This window comes from Dromiciops gliroides, chromosome 5 (assembly GCF_019393635.1).
Source record: "Dromiciops gliroides isolate mDroGli1 chromosome 5, mDroGli1.pri, whole genome shotgun sequence".
Lineage (NCBI taxonomy): Eukaryota > Metazoa > Chordata > Mammalia > Microbiotheria > Microbiotheriidae > Dromiciops > Dromiciops gliroides.
The window spans coordinates 272,016,919-272,042,116 of NC_057865.1; the positions used below are offsets into that span (position 1 = coordinate 272,016,919).

Genomic DNA, 25,198 nt, shown 5'->3' on the forward strand with positions numbered 1-25,198 from the left:
AACCATCTGATGCTTAACAAGTAAACATGGCAAAGGATCTTTTTTTGGGGGGGAGGGGTGCCTAGAGGTGGACCTTCAACGCCTACATGGCCTGAACTTCCTTTTTTATGTTACAGGTCCCATGTTTCTTCTCAGGAAAGCCCATGGCAGGCTCTTGGCTTGGCTTCTTGTGTCCAGCTGCACATTTCCTGCCTCCCCTTCCTAGTCTAACTTACGGACTCTCACTCTGGAAAACAATAAATATGAGGTTTTCTGTCATTCTTTTCTTTTGAGAATCAGTTGACAAAATCATACCTGATAAATGTGATGAGTGTTTGCTAGGGCAGCCTTCTGTCTTGGCAGTGCAGAATATTCAAAAAAAAAAAACAGTCTGGGAGCCCATGATGTCTCAGCTTCCATCCAGTTCTATGGGATTCCACTGCTCCCTTTTTTCTCCCAGGGTCTCTATGTTGTTTCCTGATTGTGTAACATGCCAGATTTGTAGGTAGGTAGTATGCCTTAGACACTAGCGTCTCACCAGGCCGTTTCACTGCCAAGAATCTCTAGTGTCTCCCTCCTACTTCTAGGATGAACTACTAACTCCTTGACTTGCCATGTAAAAAACCTTCCAGACTGGGCCCCAGCCTGCCTTTTTAGATGTAGTTCACATGCTCCATGTCAGCTAAATGGATCTCTACTCCTTCCTTGCAGTTGGCATCTCTCTCCCACCCCCTTGCCAGTCAGTTAAGGTCTTTTGTTCCCTCTTCTGCAATATTTCTTGCTTCTGTTCTCTCTTAAAGTGGAAATACTGTGGCAGTTCAATTGATAATGGTATTTAAAGGAATACTGAGACCTATAGTTGTTTCAAACTTTTAGGACTCTTCATCGAGTTGTTTACTCAAGCTTTTAAGGGTAGTGGCATTAATCCAGAGCTGTTCTGGGTAAGTTATCCGTTAATAGCTATCGCCATGACCTCTTAACCCGGTGACTCATTTGTTCTTTTTTAGGCACCAGGTGATAGAAGAACAAGCTAATAAATTAAAGCTCCTCTCTTCCAGCACCCCCAGACTCCCTCACGAGCTCTTACACTCCTTTCTGAAGCCCTCTGTGATTCCTCTGCTCTCGGCATGCCCCGCACCACTCACTGTTAGTTTTCTTGGTGCTTCCTACCTTCCTCTGCATCTTCATTATCTCTCCAAAGCCTTCTGTTCCACTGGCTTTGTCTCTTGGGCCTTGTGTAACGCAGAGGAATGCATCATCGGATCATAGGACTTGGGCTCAAATCTTAGCTCTGCGACTGGTTGCCTTTGAGACCAAAGGCATGTCACTTCTCCCTGGGTCTCAGTTTCCTCATCTGTAAAATGAGGCAATTGGACTGAATGTTATTTGAGGCCCCTTCCAGATTTAAGTCTGTGGACCTATGATCCTCTGCTTATGAATTGTGCCTCCATACTCAGCTCCTGATGTTTTCCTGAATTCCCCATCAGTTTCTTCTTTCTGCCCAGAAGTGTGAACACTCATCCCTTTTGTTTCCACTGATGTTAATTAACTCCAGTACTCTTCACTAATACTTAAGCTAGTACTTCCTGCCACCTTGCCCTGTGTCTATCACTCCCCTCTCTCTCCTCTCTGGATCCCTGTCCCTCTGACTCATCATGTTATCTTAGATTTCTGTTCTGCCCTTCCAGGTGTTTGTACCTTTGAAAATGGCATAATTAATGTGAATGTTGCTTAGGAAAACAGGTGAATTGAAACAAAAGAAATTCAACTTCATCTCAAACAATGTTGGGGAAAGGAATAAGGACATTATTCATTCCTCCTTCCTGTCACCCTTTTCTTTTTGCCTTTCTCCGTATGTCTGCTTGGACCTGCTCTTCCCAAATATCTGTATTAACCTGTCAAAAATGAACAAACAAGTATGATGCCAGCCAGTCTGCCCCAGCCGAGGAAGGAATAAAGACATTCTCTTTCACCATGCATCACGTTTCACTTTTTTTGGTCCTCCCTGCTTCCCCTGAAGAGAGTTTGGCCCAGTGATTATACAGGTGTTTTCATAGCAACTTTAGTGCCTTTTAAAGAAAGATTTGTTCCCCTCAAGTGTACATTTGGAGAAGTCTAAGAGAAATCTTGTGACTTTCTGGATGGGTCAGTATGACTCCCACCTCCCCTGATTTGCTTAAAGACTATGCTCAGTGATGGCCTGTATCCAGAGATGATCTAAGGGGTGGGAGCTAAGAGTTATAAAGTGTCCTTGGTACCTGCTGTGCTCTCATCAGAATTTCCTAAGTGCCATGGTTATAGAATGGACTATAAAATTGTTTTGCCCCATTTTAGGGCTAATCGTGCAATTGTCACCCTCTTTACAGAGACAGAAAAATGTCCCATCAAAGGCAAACTGAATTCAGGTTTTCTCTGGTCATGGAGCACTTTAAGAAATTGGATCCAGCCCCTTTCTCCTTTCCTTTAGGTTTTGTTCCAGCTCTGGGTAGGACAGAGTTCAGAGTTCTTCCGAAGGCTGGCACTGCTCCTGTCGACTGTGAATGCCCCCCGGGGGCCCTTCCTCACACCTACTCTTTCCTCTCATCGTGTCCTGTATGATGTGACTCAAGGTCTACCTCATGCACATGCTGCCTGTTTGGAAGAACTGAAGCGCAGCTATGAGTTCTATAGATATTTTGAAACTCAGCATCGGTCCGAGGCACAACGTTTGTCAAAAACGAAGCAGAAATCAAAAGAACTGAACAGTCTTCACACAGCAGTGCGCAGCCTCCAGCTCCATCTGAAAGCATTGCTGAATGAGTGAGTACCAGGGGTTGCAGGAGGGGGGGGAGGGGCCTCGTCCAAGATTCACAGGCTTTTTCGCTTTGAGCTTGTCTTAGAGGCTAGAGAAAAGAAGAATGCAAAGTTGAAACCAAGTTCCTGAAAGATGGTTTATGATCTCAAATGTAGGAGGGGAAATAGGATTTTGTTCTGTTTTGGGTCATCCATCAGCGGTGCTTGCCTAATTTTAATGGATAGACTAGGAAGGAACGTGGCACAATGACAGATAATACAAATGACACAGTATTGGAGAATTTGCACGAGGTAAGAGTGAAGAGGGGAAACAGCATTCTTCTAGCTGTTTTAAATTAAGCTCGTTAAATTGGCACCCACAAATTCAGAAAATAATTCGCTGTGGCAAAGTGATTTGAAATCTCAACTTATTAAAAAAAGAAAACCCTCCTAGCATTTTAAAGGAATGGATTTTATTACAGAACAAGGAATTATTTCAAGCATTTAACAGCTTCTCACTACTATTAAGGGCTAAAATTCTAGCTAAACTGTCTAAAATATCTAATGAGTGGTCGCCAATAAATTATAAGCTTTAGCAAGAGTTAGACTTTTAAGCATTTATTAAGGAGAATAAGAATTTGGTAAAGAGAGAGAAAAAGGCCTAGATTCCTATCTATTAAAGGGAGAGCACATTTCTAGCTCCGCTCTCCACCAGAGTCCAAAGGAAAGAGCCCCAGAGCGAGCGCCAGTCTCTTCCTTCTTCCTCCCACTACCCAATGTCACTTCCTGACGCCAAAGAAAAGACTCCTGGTCTTGCCCTCAAAGACCTTCGCTTCATGGGTGGAACTCTTCTACAGTAAGTCTCCAGCAGGTGGCGGCATTCCAATCGTTACACTACTTTTCTTTAAAAGTACCTACCTGATTTCAAACTTCAAAGATGAATGAGGTATGGGACCCCTAGTTGGCATTTTCTGGTCTTCTGCTTGGCACAGAAACACTGATACTCTGACATTCATAGTGGAATTTTGCATGCCCTTTATATATACCTTCAGTTAACTGAAAACCTCTTTATAAACTTCAAGCTGGGCAATAAGATTCTGTCTCAAGACAGAGAAACATTCTCCCTGCTTTAAAAAACACACACACACAAAACCCCACAAATTTCAGTGCACACACAACATTAGGGAACTCTATGAGTGTAGGCATTTTTGTTTTGTTTGTTTTGTTTTTTTTTTAGTGAGGCAATCGGGGTTAAGTGACTTGCCCAGGGTCACACAGCTAGTAAGTGTTAAGTGTCTGAGGCCGGATTTGAACTCAGGAACTCCTGACTTCAGGGCCGGTGCTCTATCCACTGCGCCACCTAGCTGCCCTGAGTGTAGGCATTTTTAATGAAGGGTGTACTGAATCACCAAAAGTTATGACCATTTGTGACCATATATGCTAACATAGGATTATATTAGAATCATGATTACTGTCATACACAATGCAGTGCTGCTTAACTTTGTGAATACACTTTTTGAACAATTTTTACGTGCTTGTAAACTTTTACATACCTGTTTACATACTTGTTTCTGCTTTCTTTTCTTACCTAGGGTTATAATTCTGGAGGATGAACTTGAAAAGCTTGTTGGTATGAAGGAAGCACATGCACTAGCATCAGAGGCCTATCAAGTCCTGGAGCAGAAGTTAAAGTTGCTCCAGCCTCGAGTTCAAGCTAGCAACAGTTGCTGGGAAGAGGCTCTTTCTCAAGTAGATAAACTGGTACGAAGAAATTCAGATAAAAAAGGTATGTTTGCGAGGTTCCCTGGCAAACGCTTGGTAGGCAGGCCGTCTTGTTTATTTAACGCTGCTTCCATCCCTCAGATATGTAGTTTAGTTTACTGGATTCAGGCTGAAGCTGACTTCGTAGATTTTCCTGGTTTTCCACAGTGTTGAATTTGCCCTATGTATGTGATGTCATCAATGCAGACAAAAATTTGACTAAAGGGTTTTTACATAGTGATAGATTAGGGTAAGAGCCTCATTTAATATTATCGAGCACTTAATTATGATATAACCAAACAGAATATATAAAGATGTGATCTTTGCCTTCTCCCTACAAGGAGGCATTCAAAAATGACAAGGCCAATAAGTATATACCTTCTTTTATAGATAGAGTGTGTACATACATCTATATACATGTCTACATATAAACTTTTAGCCTGCTTATGTACTGACCCACTCACTCTGACAACATGGTCTCTGGACATGATGTCTAATGATAGCACCTGGGTCTCCTTTCTCTCTCTGTGGGCTAGTCACCTTACTCCAGGGTGCATTCGTGCTGGCAGATGTCAGGGACTTGACTGCGTTAGGGATGAAGCCGGAGTTGGGGATCAGCCACTAACACAATTCGGCTCTGCTAATACTGAGGGTGATCTTTGTTGGGGTAGAGAAGACATATGCTACTACTGGCCACTGTGGCTGCTGAGTCCTCCGCAGTGTGCTCATTTACACAGAAAGCCCTGACTAAGAAAGCGGGATCAGTAATAACAGGCCACACACTAAACACAAGACAGAAGCAAGAATCACAAGCCTTCGTCACACCCTTCCCCCAGTTCACATCCTATCCATGAAGGATAAGGAGTCCTCGATGAGCAGGGAAGCCCCCGTGCCTGGAACTACTCACAGCTCTGGGCTGCAAGCCTGAATGTTGGTCGTCCTTTTGGTCTATACCAAGTGTTCTTCTAACCCTCTCTGCTCTCCCGCTGGAAAAGCTCCTTCTCTGTTCTTGAGTGACTGATGCAGTGTTGAGCTTACTTAGAAAAGCAGCAGCAGCCCTGAGCCTGGGGCCTCTAAGTCTCTGGGTCTGTTTCCCTGGATGGGTGCTGAAGTTAAGCTTTTTCAGTTACAAGCAGTTACTAACCCAGATCTGTTCTATGGGGCTCAAAGGGGTTTCTCCCTCAGGATGGAAAGGGTGCTAGAGTCAGGTCCATAAGGAATTTCCCTTCTCTCTGACTACAGAGGTGGCTAAAGGCCATTAAATCCAGCTCAGCAGCAGGATTTTGCTTGACTCCTGTCATTTACAGAACTCTTCCAGGGAGCTCCAAGCACCCACAGTCAGCCAGGTTTCAGGCAGCTCTCTCTATTCATGCCTTCTGATTCTCCTCTCACTTGTTTCTTTGAGGCAGCAGAAGATAATCTCTGTCATCAGCCTCTCCAGGCAGCTACTGTGTCTTCTCATTCTTCTAATCTCTCATTTTTCTTTTCCTCTCATCTCTTAAATCTTTTTTTTTTTTTTGTGGGGCAATGAGGGTTAAGCGACTTGCTCAAGATCACACAGCTAATAAGTGTCAAGTGTCTGAGGCCGGATTTGAACTCAGGTACTCCTGAATCCAGGGCCAGTGCTTTATCCACTGCACCACCTAGCCGCCCCCTCATCTCTTAAATCTTAAATAACCTCAGATCAGGGGCTCCTCAGAAGTAGTGTCCTATGTCAAATTCAGGATTAAAAAAACCAAAGTCCACAGTTAAGTCAGATATAACAAACAATATGTAATTTCCTCATATTCCCAAACACTTGTATGATTTCTATTTTCTCATCTCTAGCCCTTAAAATCCAGAAAAAATTTGTATGTGAGTGGATGGATGAACAAGGATGCTTCATACCCATTCCCCACTTGTACCTTTGACATATTTTCAAAGAGGTCCTTCCAGTACATTTATCTGAGGGTTCTTTTCTCTTCTATCCTCAGAACTATGTCAAGCTGCTTTTCTACCATAAATAATTTTTTTCTCTGACCCCTTCCACAGTAAAAATGTAGTACATATTTCCATCTTCATCTGAGGGAGGTGAAAGGAGTGTGTGTGTGTGTGTGTGTGTGTGTGTGTGTGTACATTATCAATACTCTAATTTTCACTAACATGGTTCTTCCCATTGACACAAATCATAACTTCTCAATTTCTTAGTTTCAGTCAACAACAACAAAAAATTCATCACTTAATGCCCAACCTTCTGGTGATAAGCCTCTCCAAACTTAGGAAGGAAGCATTAGGTTCTCTTGACATGCCTTTTTTGTGTTCTCAGAGATTTCTAGTTCCCTAATGAGTCTGTATATAAAAGGCTCAGTAATTGGAGGTGAGAGGCTTTCTGAGTGAGGTTTTTCTTTGGATATGTTAACTTTGGCTATTTAAATGATGTTTAAGAAAGAAATTGTTTAGAAATGCCTTGTAGGAATCTAAATTATTATATTTTATAGACTTGTGATCTCTTTACCACCCCTTGGTGGTAAAAGACTTAGAAAAGAGAAACATTATTTTAAAGGGGGAAAAATAGCTCAAGACAACATTCCCAGACCACATCAGCCACATCTACTCAAATCTAACGTGTAATTAGTGCTATTTTCTGTTTATTTCTGCCAGCCATTCAGAATTCTTTTTTTTGTAAACTAGAAAAGGAGCTAGGTTGGTTAGGTAGTAAGAGTGAGGGTAGCCACAAAATACCAAAAAGGACCACGTGAAGCCCACCGGTATGTGTTACATGGCTAGCCTGTGAAGTATTTACAAAAAGGCCTAGATAAGAAGTACACAGAGGAGGGAGTATCCACACAGATGAGATCATGGATCCATTAAAGTATTGAAGCCTTGCCTTTTAAATTTGACTATTTTCATTTTTTAAGATGTGATTGATTTGTACTTACTTTTAGGATGACTCATCAAGATTCTCTCTTTTGTATTTGGTTAGTAGGAGATTTTGGTCTGACTCATGTGGCCCCTGATGGCTCACGTATCTCAGTCCCTTATTAAGACTACTCAGGGTTTTGTCATCTCCTGCTAATCATCACTTTGTCTGCAGGTAATTCAGTATCACCAGATTTAATGTTTCACCAAACTGAATAAGTTTATAGTCAGAAAACCTGTCATAAATTTGTCACAAGAAACTAGTACCTTGGCATGTTTCGAGGTGACTATTTTAGTTTATATCCAAAATAGAATTAGTAAACCATTTTCCCTCTAAGGCAAAAGTTTGTCATTTGCTCAGATCTTTTAACATGCCTAAAAATTTTCACTATTAGATATATTGATTGACCCTAGTCCTGGAGCTTTTGATTACATTTTGTGGAAGCCAGAATGCCTTTGGTGTATTAAGTCAGTATACTCTTTCATCTATCTTCACTTGGCCAAAGATAACATTGGAACCTTTACTTTTCCCTTTGGAAAACCATTTTTATTCATTTTATTTCTACAATATAAATATATAACATAAAATATGTTATATAAACCATATATAATATGCAGTATCACTATATAATATAAAAAGTGAAAAACATTTTTGCCACCGTGTTCTGTTCAGTCATTTTCTTTTTTTTTTTTTTAATTAAGGCGATTGGGGTTAAGTGACTTGCCCAGGGTCACACAGCTAGTAAGTCTTAAGTGTCTGAGGCCGGATTTGAACTCAGGTACTCCTGAATCCAGGGCCGGTGCTCTATCCACTGCGCTATCTAGCTGCCCCCTGTTCAGTCATTTTCAATCATGTCGGATTCCTCATGACCCCATTTGGGGTTTTTCTTGGCGAAGACACTGGACTGGTTTGCCAGTTCCTTCTGCAGCTCATTTGATAGAAGAGGAAACTGAGGCAAATCGGGTGAAGTGACTTGCCCAGGTGACACAGTGAATGTCTGAGGTCAGATTTGAACTTGAAGACCTGACTCCAGGCCTCTCTGTGCACTATGGCGCCACCTAGCTTCCCTTAAGAACTTAACAACTGCTTGTTGAATGAAATAGATTCTATGGAGTGAAATATAGCCATGGGTTTTCCAGGCTCATCTACATTTTCATCTTCATCTCCTCAATTACTCAATATCCACTTTAGTTTATTATAGTAAAAAGCATGTTACCATGACATTACTAAATTACTAAAGGGAAGGAAACCCTGATTTTAAACCTCCACTGCCTTGTGGCTATACCCACATATGGGAAAGGCTTCGGGAGTTAACCCCGAGGAAAAATCAGGAGTTGGAGTCCCCTAGACAGTTGGATGTTGGACATCACATCCCTCTGGCAACTGCTGTGGTGGCACTGGTGCCAAACCGTATTGGCTCTGCCTCTCCTTTGGATCCACCAATGTCGCGGAGAGGGAAAACCTACTGCATGGGCAACAGCTTGTTCTCCATATTGACCCACCCAGGCCAGCTCCCTGGAGAGGACACTCCAGCTACTCCTCATGGGGTAGATACAACACGGGATGTGGCAGTTACCGGTTATAAGTCACTCAGGAGCTGCGGCTCCCCTATCGTATCGGACTGCACAGCCACACTGTGGCCTGTGGCTCTTCAAGGCGCTGATCCATGGTTGTCCTCGACTGGTGGAGGCCTACTACTACTACTAAATTGTTCAGTATTAGAAAAAAAAAATTTATCTGTGCTCTAACCTTTCCTTATCTCCAGTAATTTAATGTATCTGATTTGAGGAGTCATCATCTTTTTCTCAGAATTTGACTCAGGACTATTCCTAAGCAAAACTGTGACCATGGGGAGTGTCTATCTTGTGCCCTTCTGCCCTTTCTACTCTCAGGTGCCCCCCCCCCCAGCTTCTTGAGCTGCAGTTCCATTCCGTCACTTTCATGTGTCGCCAGGCTGTGGCCCCCTCTTTCTACTCGTGTGATAGGAATTCATGTCAATGTTAGCATTTTGATCTGGGGGCAGGGGGTGAGGATGGGAAGAGAGAGATGTAATCATCTTAAAAAGTGACTTTTCTTGTGGATAAAGTTGTTTCTTGTGTTTTTGGTCCTATCCCCAGTGCTTATTAAATGTTCCCTGAGTTTGGGATGGGAATTTCAGGCCTTTTAACAAGTTGTTCAGGAGACAGGTTTGGTAATAAGTGGGTGCTAAAGGACCCTGAAATCATATAGGGGTGGAGAGACCCTGTAATTACTGTGATACCATCAACCCTCAGAAATAATTTGTTACAAACAGATATAACCTAAAATCTGGCATAACTCAAAGTACTGTATGTTAAGCTTTAATGTCCAGAAAATATCCAATTATTTGTTTGAGATATTCAATTATTATTTATAGTTTTGACACCAGTACTGCTGAGGTGAACCAAAGAAAATTGGCTTATAAATTGTTACCGTTTTTTATAGGAAATTCTTCTATATATTTTAATAGAACATTTATTTACAATCTTTTACGTATGCATTTTTTTCCCTAAACTATAAACCTGGAAGCCTAGCAGACATTTTTTACACTCTCTCTGATACAATCTAATCTTAGAGTTTTGAAACAAAGAGTATGTTCGAGCACTTGGATCAGTTTTAATTAGTATCTATATATTTTGCTGTCTTCTAAAGTGAAGACTGGGAAGTTTTTATGGTAACCCTTTTAGTGTTTTCATGGTCAAACATGCTTGTTTCTCATATTTTCTCATTCTTTACAGCATTAGATAAAAACTCACCTCCCCTTCCCTTTTTTTCTTTTTACTCATTTTTTGGGGGGGTGGGGCAATGGGGGTTAAGTGACTTGCCCAGGGTCACACAGCTAGTAAGTGTCAAGTGTCTGAGGCCAGATTTCAACTCAGGTCCTCCTGAATCCACGGCCAGTGCTTTATCCACTGCGCCACCTAGCTGCCCCCCCTTACTTCCTGCTTAATATTGCACATTTATGCTGATGGGTCTCCTACTTCAGTAAACATATTGTGTTTGTACTGCTAAAATCACATTAAAGCAACAAATGTCTACTGAATGCCCGTTTCAGAAAGGTATTCTCCTAGGAGCAAAGATGAATAAATAATGTCCCCTGCCCCAAGAAGCTAACATGCTCTGTTTTACCACATCAAGTCAGAAATTTCAAATATTTTTATTGTCAAGATATTCTTAAATATTTCCAAATTTTTACTAGAAAAATGGCAGTGTTACTCAGTTATTTAGAGAATATCTGGTATAAGAGAGATTTTACAGATAGTAGTGTTTTTCCATTTTGCATTTAACTTTAAATCAGTAGAAGAAGAATTTCTCTTTACCCTGGTAGGCCCCACTCATTGTATGTGTATAGACAATTTATATTTTTAACTATTTTCTGCCTTATTAACGTTATGCCTTTTTTACCTCGTAGCTTTTTCATTACTTACTTTTTATTGGTAATTTCTACAAACATTATATGTAATTCAGCAGTGGAGCAAAAGGTTGTATTCAGTGTTGGAAATAACCTGCTTGACCTATAATGAGTAACTCAAATATGAAACATTATAGGTCAAGTAGGTTGTTTTATTACTAAGACAAAGCACTTTTAGCACTGCCGAAAATATGACTGGAGCCTTTTGTTACCATCTTCTTTACCCCGACTTATGTTACCTCAGAATGAGCTCAGTTGGGAGTTTTCATATGTAGTTCCCTCAGAGGTGATTTGCCGTCAAAATATCCCCAGGGAGTGGTATATTTCTCATTATCAAAAAGTTAAGTAGAATCAGTTCCCTTTTTGTTCTCTCTCAATGACACATGGGAAACAACCAACCTTTTCAAGAAGTGCTAGACGGACCAGCTAATGTTGGCAGAAGAGAATTAAAATGTAATCTGAAATACTAACATGTTGGATCATGTATATACTTAGAGGTCATCATTCCTTTGTTTTTTGTTATATCTTCAAGGAAGCTCAAACGATCATAGCTCAGTCTGTAAGTATTAAAGATGAAACATAGAAAAGTAAACTTGAGACCAAGTGAATCTCTCTGCATTGTCTCTTTCTTTGGGTCATTTATGCTGGATTCCACGTAAATAAGTTGGTCTTGAATATTTCCTAAAAGCTTCTTCCCAAATCTGCTTCCTAATTCTTGTGAGAGAGTAGTGGGAAGTTGGGAATTTGTCACCTTTTCTGTGAAAGTGTGTATAATTAGTTACTAATGATATATAGTAAGAAACATTTCTGAAACTACCCTCTTATAAGATGCTAGATCCTGCATTCAGGATTAATCAAGCTAGTTTAATCAGTGCAAGCATACCTTATTTCTGTTTGGAAAGTATTAATCAGTAAAGCATCTGAACATACTATTTACTTTCTGGATAAAGGATCAGAGCGTCACATTTAAGGTAGATTTGGAAGAACATTTTTACCTAAGTCATTTTGTTCTGCTATTGCTACGGTCTGAAATTCACTGGCATTCAGATAAAGAAGGTTATGTAAGACATTTCTATAAAATTCTGGTGGAATCCTAAATCTGAGGTCCTGTGACTTTGGAATTTTCATTAGGCATATGTTCTCTCTTCCCAGTTTTCATGAATCAGTATATTCATATCCCTTTACTTTTTTTTTTTTTTTTGCAGGGCAATGGGGGTTAAGTGACTTGCCCAGGGTCACACAGCTAGTAAGTGTCAAGTGTCTGAGGCTGGATTTGAACTCAGGTACTCCTGAATTCAGGGCTGGTGCTTTAACCACTGCGCCACCTAGCCACCCCCATCCCTTTACTTTTAAAAAAGTCTTAGTTTGGCCTTTAGCAAAGTGTTTTAGTAGGCCTCTGTTTTGTAGTTTAAAAAATAATAAAATAAGGTGGCGCAGTGGTTAAAGCACCAGCCCTGGATTCAGGAGGACCTGAGTTCAGATCCAGCATCATACACTTGACACTTACTAGCTGTGTGACCCTGAACAAGTCACTTAACCCTCATTGCCCCACAAAAAAGAAAGAAAGAAAGAAAGAAAGAAAGAAAGAAAGAAAGAAAGAAAGAAAGAAAGAAAGAAAGAAAGGGATGTAATATAAGCATTAAAATGAACAAGTCTGAAACTAAAAAACTAAAATTAAATACTATTAAGATTGGGAAAAAATTAAAATTAAAAAAACAAAAGCAAAAGCAAAAAAGCTTGCCAGTAGCGATCTGCCACATTATGACTATCCTACCTCAGTGACTAATATACTGCAGGAGGGAAGCAGCTTTGATGCTGAAGATGAACATACTAGAAAAAGCAGCCAGACATAAATAAATACAGAAGAAATCCATGCTGGAGGAAACACAGTGTCAAAGACATTCAGGCATTGGTTTTCAAAATGTCTCAAAACGGGGGTGATTCCAAAACAGTAGAAAATAGCACAGATGATGCTTGATCCCTCTTTCCTTCCTCATACAAAAAAAAAAAAAAAGACCAAGAAGACACCAGTTTTTCCTCACTCGTACACGGTAGCTAGCTGCTTTTTCCAGTGCAGACCTGTTCTTCAGCATTGAAGATGGGAGACCTTCATGAAAATGGTCAGGGCACCAACCAAGGGTATCTGAGGGAAAGCTGGAGAAGAGAATCAACAGGCTTTTTGCCGATGAAGACTCCATTTTGTCAGTGCAGCGGAAAAATTACTGTGATGTAGGAAGTTATGAATGTGATCAATATAGAGCACAGGAAGATTTAGCCGAACTGATGCAAACCTTGGAAAGGTTGGATGGGCTTGACCAGGATGAAGAGATTCAGTGTAACCTTATTTTCAAAGAGAACCAGGGAGCAGCTAGGTGGCGCAATGGATAAAGCACCAGCCCTGGATTCAGGAGGACCTGAGTTCAAATCCAGCCTCAGACACTTGACACTTATTAGCTGTGTGACCTTGAGCAAGTCACTTAACCCTCATTGCCCCGCAAAAATAAAATAAAATAAAGGCATTACAAAGAGAACCGGACCTTGGGGGGGTGGGGGGGGCAGGAGGACTAAGAAAGAAGAGGAGAGCACTCAATCCTCCCCCCAAGATATTGATTAATACTTTTTCTCGCAGGGTATATACTTACCTGTGTATGTGGCTTTCCCCTAATAGACTGTAAGGTCTTTGAGAACAAAGATCGGCCCTGTTTATTTGTTCTTGTATCCCTAGCACTTATTCTTGAACATCATAGGCAAAGTGCTTGTTAGATCAGATTCCCAAAGCTCATAGTAACAGGATGATTTTTTTTACTACTTTGTAAGTTTGTGTGTGTGCATTTTTAAAGTTTACAATTTCATGTACAGTATTTTTTGACTCCTGTTTGCAGATTTCTTCTCTTTTGTGCTTTGTGCTTATTTTTTAATATCCACTTTTAAAAAATGTTCAGTTCCAGATTGTTTCCTTCCCTCTTGCCCATCCCCTGCCCTTTGAGAAGGCAAGCAATATATCCGTTGTACATGTGAAATCATGCAAAACATTTCTATATTATCCATGTTTTGTTTGCATATTTGAATATGTATGTTGATCTGTATATGATTCTTCAGCCTGCAGATGTGTAGTGAGCTAAGAGCAGTTAGGTTTCCAGCATTTAGAAAACTGCTCAGCGATCACTTGATCGCTGTGGCCAGGAGCTGCTCCCCACTGTAAAAGCCCAGCCCTTTTTTTTTAATAATCATGCAAAACAAAGTTCCTCTTTGTCCATGTCTAAGAAGGAAGGAAGGACGATAAATAGGAAGGAAGATTAGAACATGCTTTAATTAGTCCTCTGAGACTGCCCGTTCTCTCTAAACGGACAGCATGGATCAGTCCTTTGGAATTGTGATCGGTCATTGTATTGCTCATTATGTGGATCAGAGTTTCTAAGCCTTTCAGAATGGATTATCTTTAGAATATTGCTGTTACTGTATAAATTGTTCTCCTGGTTCTGCTCACCTCACTTTGCATCAGCTCATAGAAGTCTTCTAGGTTTTTCTGGAACCATCCCCATCATCACTTCTTACTACATAATAGTATTCCATCCCATTCATATATCATAAGTCGTTCAGCCATTCCCCAGTTGATGAAGTACATCTCTTTTTTTTTTTTTTTTAGTGAGGCAATTGGGGTTAAGTGACTTGCCCAGGGTCACACAGCTAGTAAGTGTTAAGTGTCTGAGGCCAGATTTGAACTCAGGTACTCCTGACTCCAGGGCCGGTGTTCTATCCACTGTGCCACCTAGCTGCCCCGAAGTACATCTCTTTTAACACCGGTATAATGTGGGACCTAGTCCTGTTGTTGGGAATCAAGGAAATTAGAAACATTGAACTAACAAGCAGCCTCCCCAAAGGACAGTGAAGAAAAGGTACAAGGTGGGCTTCTATAGCTGGCAACTTGTTCTCTTTGACTCATTTATGTGGTAGCTGTTGTAAATGTACCAAGGGATCTGTGACCTCATCAATTTGGAAATTCACTTGAACAGACTGCAGATTGCAGTCCTTGCAGTCTGTTGCAATATGCAGATTACAGTCCTTCCATACCTTCCCATCCTCCCAGAAGTTTGCCCCGTTTCCTTCATTTTCTTTTGAAAGCACTAAAGAGACATTGTATGAAATTCTAATGGAATGAAAAGAGGGTTGAGGTTCATGTATTATTAATAAAAGACAACAATCAATGGAACTCATTGATCTCTCCCAAGATAATTTAAAGCACCAAAAAATGTTCTCCAGTAGGTTGGCTATATCCTCTGAGAGGCTAGAAATAAGAAAGGGGAAGGAATATGCATTTATTAAGCACCTACTATGTACCAGGTGTTGTGCTAAACATTTTTCAGATATTAACTTATGGGCCAGAATTGCCCAAATGAGAAGACATAGAGGATTGCTATTTGCATTAGTAGAGAGAGGGCTTCTGAAATCACCAATCCATGTAGTTACTGGAGGAAGGGTGCTTTGGCCTATGGGAAGAAACGTGAAGCAGAATCCTTTTTTCTAGCACTTTGATTCCATAGGAATAAATATTTTAAATGTTGTGCTGATGATTTTTCTAAACAGTGTTGAATGTTTGAGCCTGCAGGTGTTCCATCAAATATGAAAGAAGAAAAACTCCCATACACAATGCATGGGTTGACAGTTTCCAAATCCTTGGTGTTTGGGGGAAGGTGAATTTTGATCCATAGAAATGCCCCGAGTCTGTTTGTCATTAGAGGTGACCCAGATTCCAAATGACCTATTTCTTTTCCTCATGTGCCCTTCTGAAGGCAAACCTGAAGTAGCATGTGAAACCCCACAGTGTACCACAGTACCTTTGCCACAACCTGCACTGCATATCGAGGACAAGGACCCAATACCTGAAGAGCAGGTAAGAAACAAAGACATCTGTGCTCATTAAGAGCCTGAGTGTAGAAAGCCAGAATCCATTTCTGCCCCATCACAGCTGTTAAAACCGTGTCATTACCACAGAGCGGTGCTGGGTGTCCTGAGTACAGCACTGGTTTTGGAGGCAGGAGTACCTGGATGTAGCCTCTGTGTCTATCACCTATAGGCTCAGTGGCCACAGGCAAGTCGATGACCTCAGTGCCCCAAGGCTGGGCTCCTGCAGTGGTAGGAGCTGGGCTGGACTGATCCTTTGTTGAGCTCCAGAATTCCCACAGAGCGCATCGAGCTTACTGTGCCAATATAATTAGCTGTTACTTCTTTGAACTTAAGTCTTCAGCTCAACAGCTCTGTCTTTTTAAAAGCCATTTTCAAAGAAGTCCTAAAAAATAATGGAACGGGGCAGCTAGATGGCGCAGTGGATAGAGCACCGGCCCTGGAGTCAGGAGTACCTGAGTTCAGATCCGGCCTCAGACACTTGACACTTACAAGCTGTGTGACCCTGGGCAAGTCACTTAACCCCCATTGCCTCACTTAAAAAAAAAAAAATGGAACATCATTAGATAAAAATATATTTATGATTACATTTAATGTTAAGTGTAAAATCAATGATTTAATTTTTTTTCATGAATGTAATTGGCATTCCTCCTAATGAATCTTTAAAGTTTTAAAGATGGGTTGTGGGGGGAAAGCTCTCAAGTTCCCAAAGGTAACCAATTCCCCAAGTGCTTTCCAGCTTTTGTCATACTGCTTGGCGATTATGTAGTTAGTGTTGGTGACCTTCAGCCAGCCTCTAAGGTGACATCAAAGCTGAGGAACACAACTAAGGCTGTTAAAATGCTAAATATTATCCTCCCCCAAATGGTTTCTTTTGCATTTTTTTTTTTGGGTGAGGCAATTGGGGTTAAGTGACTTGCCCAGGGTCACACAGCTAGTAAAGTGTTAAGTGTCTGAGGCCGGATTTGAACTCATGTACTCCTGACTCCAGGGCCGGTGCTCTATTCACTGTGCCACCTAGCTGCCCCCCCAAATGGTTTCTTAATGATCAGAACTTCAAAACAAACCCTCAGTATTCTCAGATGGCTATCTTTTTATTTTATTTTATAATTTTCAAAGTATTTTATTATTTTTCCAATTACATGTAAAGATAGTTTTCAATATTTGTTCTTATAAGATTTCGAGTTTCAAATTTTACTCCCTCCCCCCTCCCCAAGACAGAAAGCAATCTGATACAGTACGATATATGTATAGTAAACATATTTCTGCGTTAGTCATGTAGCAAAAGAAGAATCAGAACAAAAGGGGAAAACTTCAAAAAAGAAAAGAAAAAGTAGAAACAGTCTGGTTCAATCTGCATTCAGACTCCATAGTTCTTTTGTCTGGATGTGGAGAGCATTTCCCATCATGAGTCCTTTGGAATTGTCTCGGATCATTGTGTTGCTGAGAAGAGCTAAGTCTCTCCCAGTTGATCATCACACAATGTTCCTGTTACTGTGTACAACGTTCTCCTGGTTCTGCTCACTTCACTTGACATCAGTCCACTTAAATGGCTATCTTTTTAAACACAAAATTGAAGTTAAATGAGAGTACCAAAAAATGCTTACTTGGAATAACAAAAATGCTCCCTTGGTGTAAAGTGCATTTGTGTATATTTGCAGGAATTAGAAGCTTATGTGGATGATACAGACATGGACAGCGATTTCAGAAGGGAAGACTTTTATTATTTGTCCCAAGAAGACAGAGAGAGGCAGAAACGGGAGCGGGAAGAATCTAAAAGAGTATTACAGGAATTAAAATCAGTGTTAGGATTTAAAGCCTCAGAATCGGAGAGGCAAAAATGGAAGCAGCTTCTCTTTAGTGATCATGGTAAGTTTTCAATTTTAAAAGTTATTTAAGTTTGTCAAACTTTTTTTTCCTATGCCATAGTCTCTTTATTAAACTGTAGTCTTTTTGATGATAATATGACCTTAGTTTGATGGTTTACCAGTATGTATATACATGAGCAGTACTGCAATGCCCAGTTTAAAAAAAAACAGTTATTGCATAATTGCATATGTAATCCAAGTTGACATGTTTTCACTAATTACTCTCATACTTAAGAAATTATTTGGTTGAGGAGTCAGGCATTGAATTGTAGATTTTTAAATGCTATAACTTCATTTTCAGCTATAGGCATGAGGATGAGGTCTTGAATCCCATAAAATTTCCATGTGTTAAGGTAACCGTTTGTAGTATAAGATACATGGTCTTTAATCTCATTTACCATCAAAACAAAAAGAGTTGAGATCAGATCTCTGAAGTCACCTGTGTGCTTAATGCCAGCAACCTGTAGTCAGGGGCCTCCATCCATACCCTCCCTACACCCTCCTTTGCAAGCTGGAGCTGTAAGAGAATTGACTTTATCCCTTTTTCTTCCCCAACCAAAACTGAAGAAATGTATTCTTGTAGCCTCATAACAGAGCATCCTGTCTACAGCTGAGATTTTCCCAAGAATGTTTGGAGAGGCAGAAAGGACACTTCCCTACTTATATTTATGGAGAATCTGAAAATTGTCACCTTCTCTGAGCCATGGAGATTCCCCATACTGAATGAAAAGTCCACTCAAGTCCCCCTCCTGTATTTTCCGTGTCCACCAATAACACTACCACTTTCCAGGTTTCCAGGCTATGGGAGGGGAAGCAGGTCTTGCAGAAATATGGTGCAGTTCAGTTTGGGGTAAGTTGAGATTGAAGTGTGCTGGTGGGATATCCAAGTGAAATTGTCTAGCAAATCATTGAAAATGTAGTGAGATTCAGGCTGGAGGTATAGACTGTGGAATCACCTGACCTGCATTGAGAGGAGAGTTGGAGCCATAGGAATGGATGAAACAGAAGATAAGAGGACTGAATGCCAAACTTGTAAGAGCACCTGCATTTAGGGGTGAAAAGAGCCTGCAGGAAATAAGCTTGAGGGGTAGGAAAAGTACCAGAAATACTTAATGTCACAGAGCTCATAGTACAGAACATGAAAGGAGAATCAAGTCTGAGAAAAGCTTATGGGGTTGGTCTAGCAGTTCTCAAACTTTTTGGTCTTGGGACCCCTTTATACTCTTAAAAATTATTGAGAATGGCCCAAAATGCTTTTGTTTATGTGAATTATATCTATCATTGTTGACTATATTTAAAAAATGTCTTAGTATTAAAAATTAATTTACTTTTAAAATTAATTAAAAGCTTAGTAAAAAAAGTTAATAAAGAGTTTTGACCTTGCAGACCCCCTGAAAGGGTCTCAGAGACATCCAGGGGTCAGTAGACCACACTTAGAGGGCCACTGGGTTAGTCCATAAAGTGATGATTGGTGACTTTCAAGAGAGCAGATGGATTCAACATAGAGTTGGGAGATGGAAGCCAGGTTTGAAAAATAGGTGAATACAGCAGAAATGTTCTGTGCTCACTGTTTATACTTTTTCCAAGAAATTTGATTGGAGAGAACAGTAATTTAAGGGGGTGACTGGCCAGGTTAATAAGAGAAGTTATTAGTAAATAAAAGATCCCACAGAGAGAGGTTAAAAATAGAGGAATGATTGGTGAAATGAGGTACTAGAAAACACTATGTAGGCTCACCTCTGGGGTGGGAAGATTAGCTTTGGCAGAGAGGAAGGAAGAAGGGAGAGACTCCGAGATGGAGTTTGATATTGTCAGATGCCTTCCATCTTCTCGGTAATTTAAAAGACAAGATTGTCTGAAGCGACCTTCCTCACCGCTCCCACTAGCATTGTGGAAAAGGTCACAATGAGCAGTTCAATAGCCTAACAAAATGGTACGGGCTGGAACTGGCTAATTCAGGTGTGTCACGAAAACCTCCATGAAGTCTAAAAACAGCTTAGCACCTCACCTTCCATCAGCTTTTTCTTGGGCGTTTTGGAACTTTTTTTAGCTTGTATTATCTTGCTGCCATAATGGGAAAAGACCTAGCAATAAGATTGTCATTTTTAAGCATGTGCTGTTGATGTTTATTTGCATTTGAAAGTATAACATTCTTTTGTTTAGCATATGGAAACAAATAGTAATGGAAATAGAAAAACAACAACCTGCTAGTACCATAAATTGCTTTCCCATGAAAAATTTCTGCGCATCTTCCAGAGTTATTTTCATCTCTGCTTACAGGGGTAAAGTCCGAATGGAATTAGAAAGGGAAATTCCACCCCGGGAGCCTGCTGTTGCCATTTTTGTCTATGTTGTTGCTGCTACTCTAGTGAAACGACTGCAGCTTAGGGATTGTTTTTTTGAAAATGGACACTTGCTTTGCAAAAAAAAAAAAAAAAAGTTAACAGACTCCAGTTCTTCAAGAAGCACATTGTTTTTGTCTTCAGCCATGCTTCATTAGATCGTATTGTACTAACCCCCTCCTGCTGGGAGGACAGACTGCCTGGCAAGCTCCCCGTTGCTGGCAATGGGACCCACTACCTACTAACATCGAGAGGGGCTAAATAAAACTACATTTCCCTTGCAAGGACAACTTCTCCTGCCGTATGGATATCCATCATATCTATGCATTGTGTTTTGTACAGTGGCTGATCTTGAATGCAGATTTTCTTTCGTTAATATTTCTGTTTTTCATTGGTTTAAAACGAGCAGGGCAGGATTTAGTGCCGTGCATACACATGCTTTGTTTTCATCAGGGGTTTGTCAGGTCACTGGCTTATCTGTTTGCATCTTTACCACGCTGTGTTTTAGTACAAAACATACGTTCATTTGAGAGATTAGTGTTTTCCAAATTATTCTATCAAGCCTGTTTCTGATCCATAATTAGGAAAAGCCATGCTATTTATTTCTAAACAATGAGAATCTAGTTTCGGATATTTTCAGCATTGAGCAACATCGTATCTCTAATCTCTCTAAAATCCTAGTCATCTGCTTAGTTCATTTCTTTTTCTATTCCTTATATGTTGCTTATAAAGGTTTCTGGCTTTATAATTTTCACCATTTCACTAAGTATTCCTGATTTTGCTTAACTTGGATTTTTTTGTTGTTTGAGAGAAGTTTGTTATAATCCAGATTGAGATCTTGCATTTAGTAGACCCAATCCCTCAATCATTAAGAGATTGCCTTAGTTATTTTTTCTTTTTTTTTCTTTTAAGCTGTGATGAAACCCTTGTCTCCTGTAGAACCATTGGAACCCATAAATATTTCAGAATCATCTGTGAATTCAAATAAGAAAAAGGATGGTCCTAAAGGGGAAGGTGACCCCGAAGCGGGAAATAGTGAACTAAACCCTACCCCAAATGACACTGAAATAAGTAGGACTGAGTATTTATGTGACAATCCTTCGGACTGTCCAAATAAAGACAATGCCGTGAAGGCAGGCTGTTTGGCAGAGGCTGAAGAAAGAATATGTTACCAATGCGAGAGTGAAGATGGGCCTGAGCACACCACCAAGGGTGGCGTGGAGACACTTCAGCCGGCACTCAGTGACTCTTTACAGGCCTCCATCCGAGAGAGGCTGGCTCGCCTCCACCCAGCACCAGATTTCAGCATCACTTCTGGTCTTGCTGCGCAAGTGGCTGCAAGGTCTCTCACGTTTACCAACATGGAGGAACAGACTTTTGAAGATAGTGAGATAGAGGAGGAAGATGAAGAAGGAGAACAGCAAACGAGAGGAGAAACGGAAAACGAGGTAGAAGAAAGCAAGAACAAAGAAACAAATGTAGAAAATAAAGGAATATAATCTCAGCACTTATGAAACATTGTCTTAGTTTCTTAGCTGGATAAAGAAGTTTAAAGTGTTCCATTAAAAGGGATGGTGAATGTAAGGAGTTTACTTTATAAGGCTTCACAGAGAAATTCATAGTTGGAAAAACTGATCTAAATTATTTACTCTTAAATGGCGCATTGGGAGAATGTTTCCATTTTCTTGCATATGTGGGGATATGTCTCCCTAGAGGAAACTGCTATTTTATTATTATGACATTGACTGATACTATGGAGACAATTTCAAGATTTTGTCAGTTTATCACTTTTAATACAAAACGTGTACTTCCTATTTCTGGGCCTGAATTTGCGATTGAAAAAGGTAATTGGAATCACACTAAAAGAACATGAGTATTTGTTATGATGCCTTCTCCACCACTTTATTACTACCTTTGCACTTAGTAACTGTAGTACGTGTGTGTTCATGGAAAGTCATCTGTAATTGCTTTAGTTCATTACAATCCTAGAACAAGAGTATAGGTTTAAATAAAAATATCCAACTATCCATATAATTTATGTGTCCTAGGGTTTGGGGTTGGAAAATTAGTTCCAAGATAACTAGAGTTCCACCTTTGTGATTGTCCATGTTTCTTTATTTGTGTGTGTATTGATTAGCAAATTGTCAGGTGGGTTAATGACCTTTTGTGGGTTTTTTAGTGTAACATTTAGGTGAAAAACCTTTTGATTTTTCTCTTGGTGTATGTTATTTCTTTAATTTCCTTTCTTTTGGTTATCAAATTTGCTTTCTGTTGGCTATCAAAAGAACAACACAATCCAGTTTGGTTATTCCCTAGGTTAAAAGGCATTATGATATAGTGTAGATTATCTTTGGGTTTCATAAAATTACACATTCAGATTCTGCTACTTAACTGTTTAAGTGAAGCTGATTGTTTTCAAAAGTCATCATACTGTTCTACGCAGATGGTTGAGATCCTTTATACTTTTAGGAAGAGTAAAATGTTTGTTTTGGCCAAAATTCTAGGACCTATCAGGAAATTACTGTGACTGTATATCTGGGAGCCTGCTGCATTTTCTTAAAAATATTTAATGAAATTTAAGAGAAAAATGCCTTCTATGTATTGTGTCATCATATATTCCCATATAAACTATTGGCTTTTTTCTCTTAGTTTTTAATGTTTGTCATCCTCTTGTGAGCAGCATTTGTTTCCTTGTGGTACAAGGTATTAGAAAAGGATCGCTTTAGGAAACACGTCCTTAATGTTACTGCCCATTTCCTCTGATGTTTGCCTAGACGTGGTTTTGTTTTCAGTGTGGAATATTCTCAGAAAATTTAATCAAGGGTTGCTAACTTTCCTACTTGGCCCTTTTTTATTCACCGTTAACAATTTTCATGTGAAAATGTTATTTGTTGCAACCATGATATTGGGTCTTGGAAGGTTATTTGATTTTCTTAATTTTCTTTATTCTTCTGCACAGTTTCCAAGATTGATCTTTCATCTTTTGAAATCATTTCAGTTACATGTGAATGTCATCTTCTCTGGTAGTAGTCGGTGATTATGCTTCTCTGAAGATTTAATAGTAATACCGTTTCACTTTACCATATATCCCCTACATAGACCATATAGACTAGAACAACAGAAGCATTTTGGCTAGTTATCTTTGTTCTGTTATTTGGTTCCCAGCTAGTCCATTAGCCACTACAGGTGCTAAAATTATTGGGGAGGGACATTAGACCATCATCCCTTACCCAGTGATTGTTTGCCTCGATTGGGAGAGAGGGATAGAAGGGAGAAAACTTAGACTTCTACACCTCCTGGCTCAACAAGGTGACTCTTTTGCTACAAAGATATCCCAACAGTTTTTACAGACATGGCATTTCTTCAGTCTCCCTAAAACTAAAGAGAAATCTTGGCCACAGAGTGTATCTGTAACAAGCTATAAACGAAAGGGGCAGATGTTTAGATTATACAATGACTCCATTAGAATCAGTAGCATCTTTGTCGCAATATAAATTATTCTTTTAATAAATTGGATTTTTCTCTAAAAGTACATGTCCTAATTATTTGAAGACCTTTTTATCTGTCAGTAACTACCATCAAGAAGGGTGGTAGCTTCTCTTCTAGTCTTATACAATATAAGTCCCTTAAGACCAAAGGATCATTGATTTAAAGATGGAAAGGACTCTTCAAGCTCACCTAGACCAACCCCCTCAGTTCGGCATAGAGGAAACTGGGGGCCACAGCAGTTATGTAATTTGCCCACAATCACACACAAAGCAAGGGGCAGAGGCAGGTTTGGAACCCAACTCCCTGCACTCCAGAGACACCACTTCTTCCATTTCATCATACAAGTTGTGATTGTACTGTCAAAAAACAGAAAATAGACTTTATCCTATGCCTTTCATTTATGTGGTTCTGATTGGAGAAATTATTTAGATAGCTTGTTCTGCTAAATTTCAAAAACATTCTTGGGGCGGCTAGGTGGCGCAGTGGATAAAGCACTGGCCCTGGAGTCAGGAGTACCTGAGTTCAAATCCCGCCTCAGACACTTAACACTTACTAGCTGTGTGACCCTGGGCAAGTCACTTAACCCCCATTGCCTCACTAAAAAAAACCAACCAAACAAAAAAAAAACATTCTTGCCCAACAAAAAAAGTCAGTTACAATTCCTATATGCCCACTAGATGTTTTTAGACCCTAAATTTATGAGATGATGTTGTTTGACTAGTCACTTTATTTCTTAAATAGAAATTATAGAATAAGAAGTCATCAAATCTAAGTGTTAATGATTACATCTCTGCTTCTCTAAGAATTAAACATTGGACTTAAGTCTGATATCTTCAGTTATAGGAAACATTAAAAAAAATACTAATGATTCTTTCAGGCATTTAGAGATTCCAGATTTGAGATTTTAATACCAAAAAAGGATTTTTCTCGATCTCTCTACTGTTTTCCAACACTGAGATAAATTCTCCATGGGATAAACTGAGATAAACACTCCTTTTCTCAAACTTGAGTTATGATAGTATACAGTGTCTAACTTCATCAGAATGTAGTTATAGGAAATAGAACTTTTAAAACTATAACTGGACGTCTAGCATACAGATGTTACTGAACTAGACTAGAAGGCCTGACTTTCAGATATATACACGTGTGTGTGTGTGAACTAGTCACATGAACTAGTCACAAAAATATAGTTTCTGAATCCAGTTTCACACTACCTCTGTTGAAATAATTAAACTCAAAAATTTTGAAGTCATTGTTATTGCAACTAAAAAAACAAATAAGATGCATTACTTTGACATGCAGTCACATTTTGGGGGGTTAAATAGAGACCTAATGAGAACTGAGTACTAGTTATAGAAAATTGTTTTTCTAATTTACTTATTTTGTAAGCATACACATATTTTCTGTGCCAAATAGGATTTGCTTAAGTCAGTAGTGGCCCACAAAATAATTTCATCATTACAATGAAGCCACACCTCACAAGCTTTGTTGAAGTTACTTGTCTTCTCCTTGTCCTAAGGGCAGTATTCCTCATTTATCCTTAATCACTGGAGAATGAGGCTATTCATATTTGAGGAAATTTTTCAGATAATTGACAAGTGACTTTTTTTTTTTTAGTGAGGCAATTGGGGTTAAGTGACTTGCCCAGGGTCACACAGCTAGTAAGTGTCAAGTGTCTGAGGCCGCATTTGAACTCAGGTCCTCCTGACTCTAGGGCTGGTGCTTTATCCACTGCGCCACCTAGCTGCCCCCGACA

The 25,198-nt window shown here is 39.8% G+C and overlaps 1 protein-coding gene across 7 annotated transcripts in view; it reads left to right on the top strand.

The window, feature by feature from the left end:
• Positions 1-23,980, top strand: part of VEZT (vezatin, adherens junctions transmembrane protein) — an 83,912-nt gene extending 59,932 nt beyond the window's left edge. For 4 of the 7 annotated variants that reach the window (XM_043968741.1, XM_043968742.1, XM_043968743.1 and 1 more), the window contains 5 exons: positions 2,447-2,778; positions 4,344-4,537; positions 15,632-15,732; positions 17,405-17,612; positions 20,866-23,980. In XM_043968741.1, the coding sequence (XP_043824676.1) occupies positions 2,447-2,778; positions 4,344-4,537; positions 15,632-15,732; positions 17,405-17,612; positions 20,866-21,452 (1,422 nt within the window). In that variant the 3' untranslated portion in view covers positions 21,453-23,980. Of the gene's footprint in view, positions 1-2,446; positions 2,779-4,343; positions 4,538-15,631; positions 15,733-17,404; positions 17,613-19,891 lie in introns of all 7 variants that reach the window. The other 3 variants (XM_043968745.1, XM_043968746.1, XR_006353351.1) reach the window with 2 other exon arrangements.
• Positions 23,981-25,198: the final 1,218 nt, after the last annotated feature.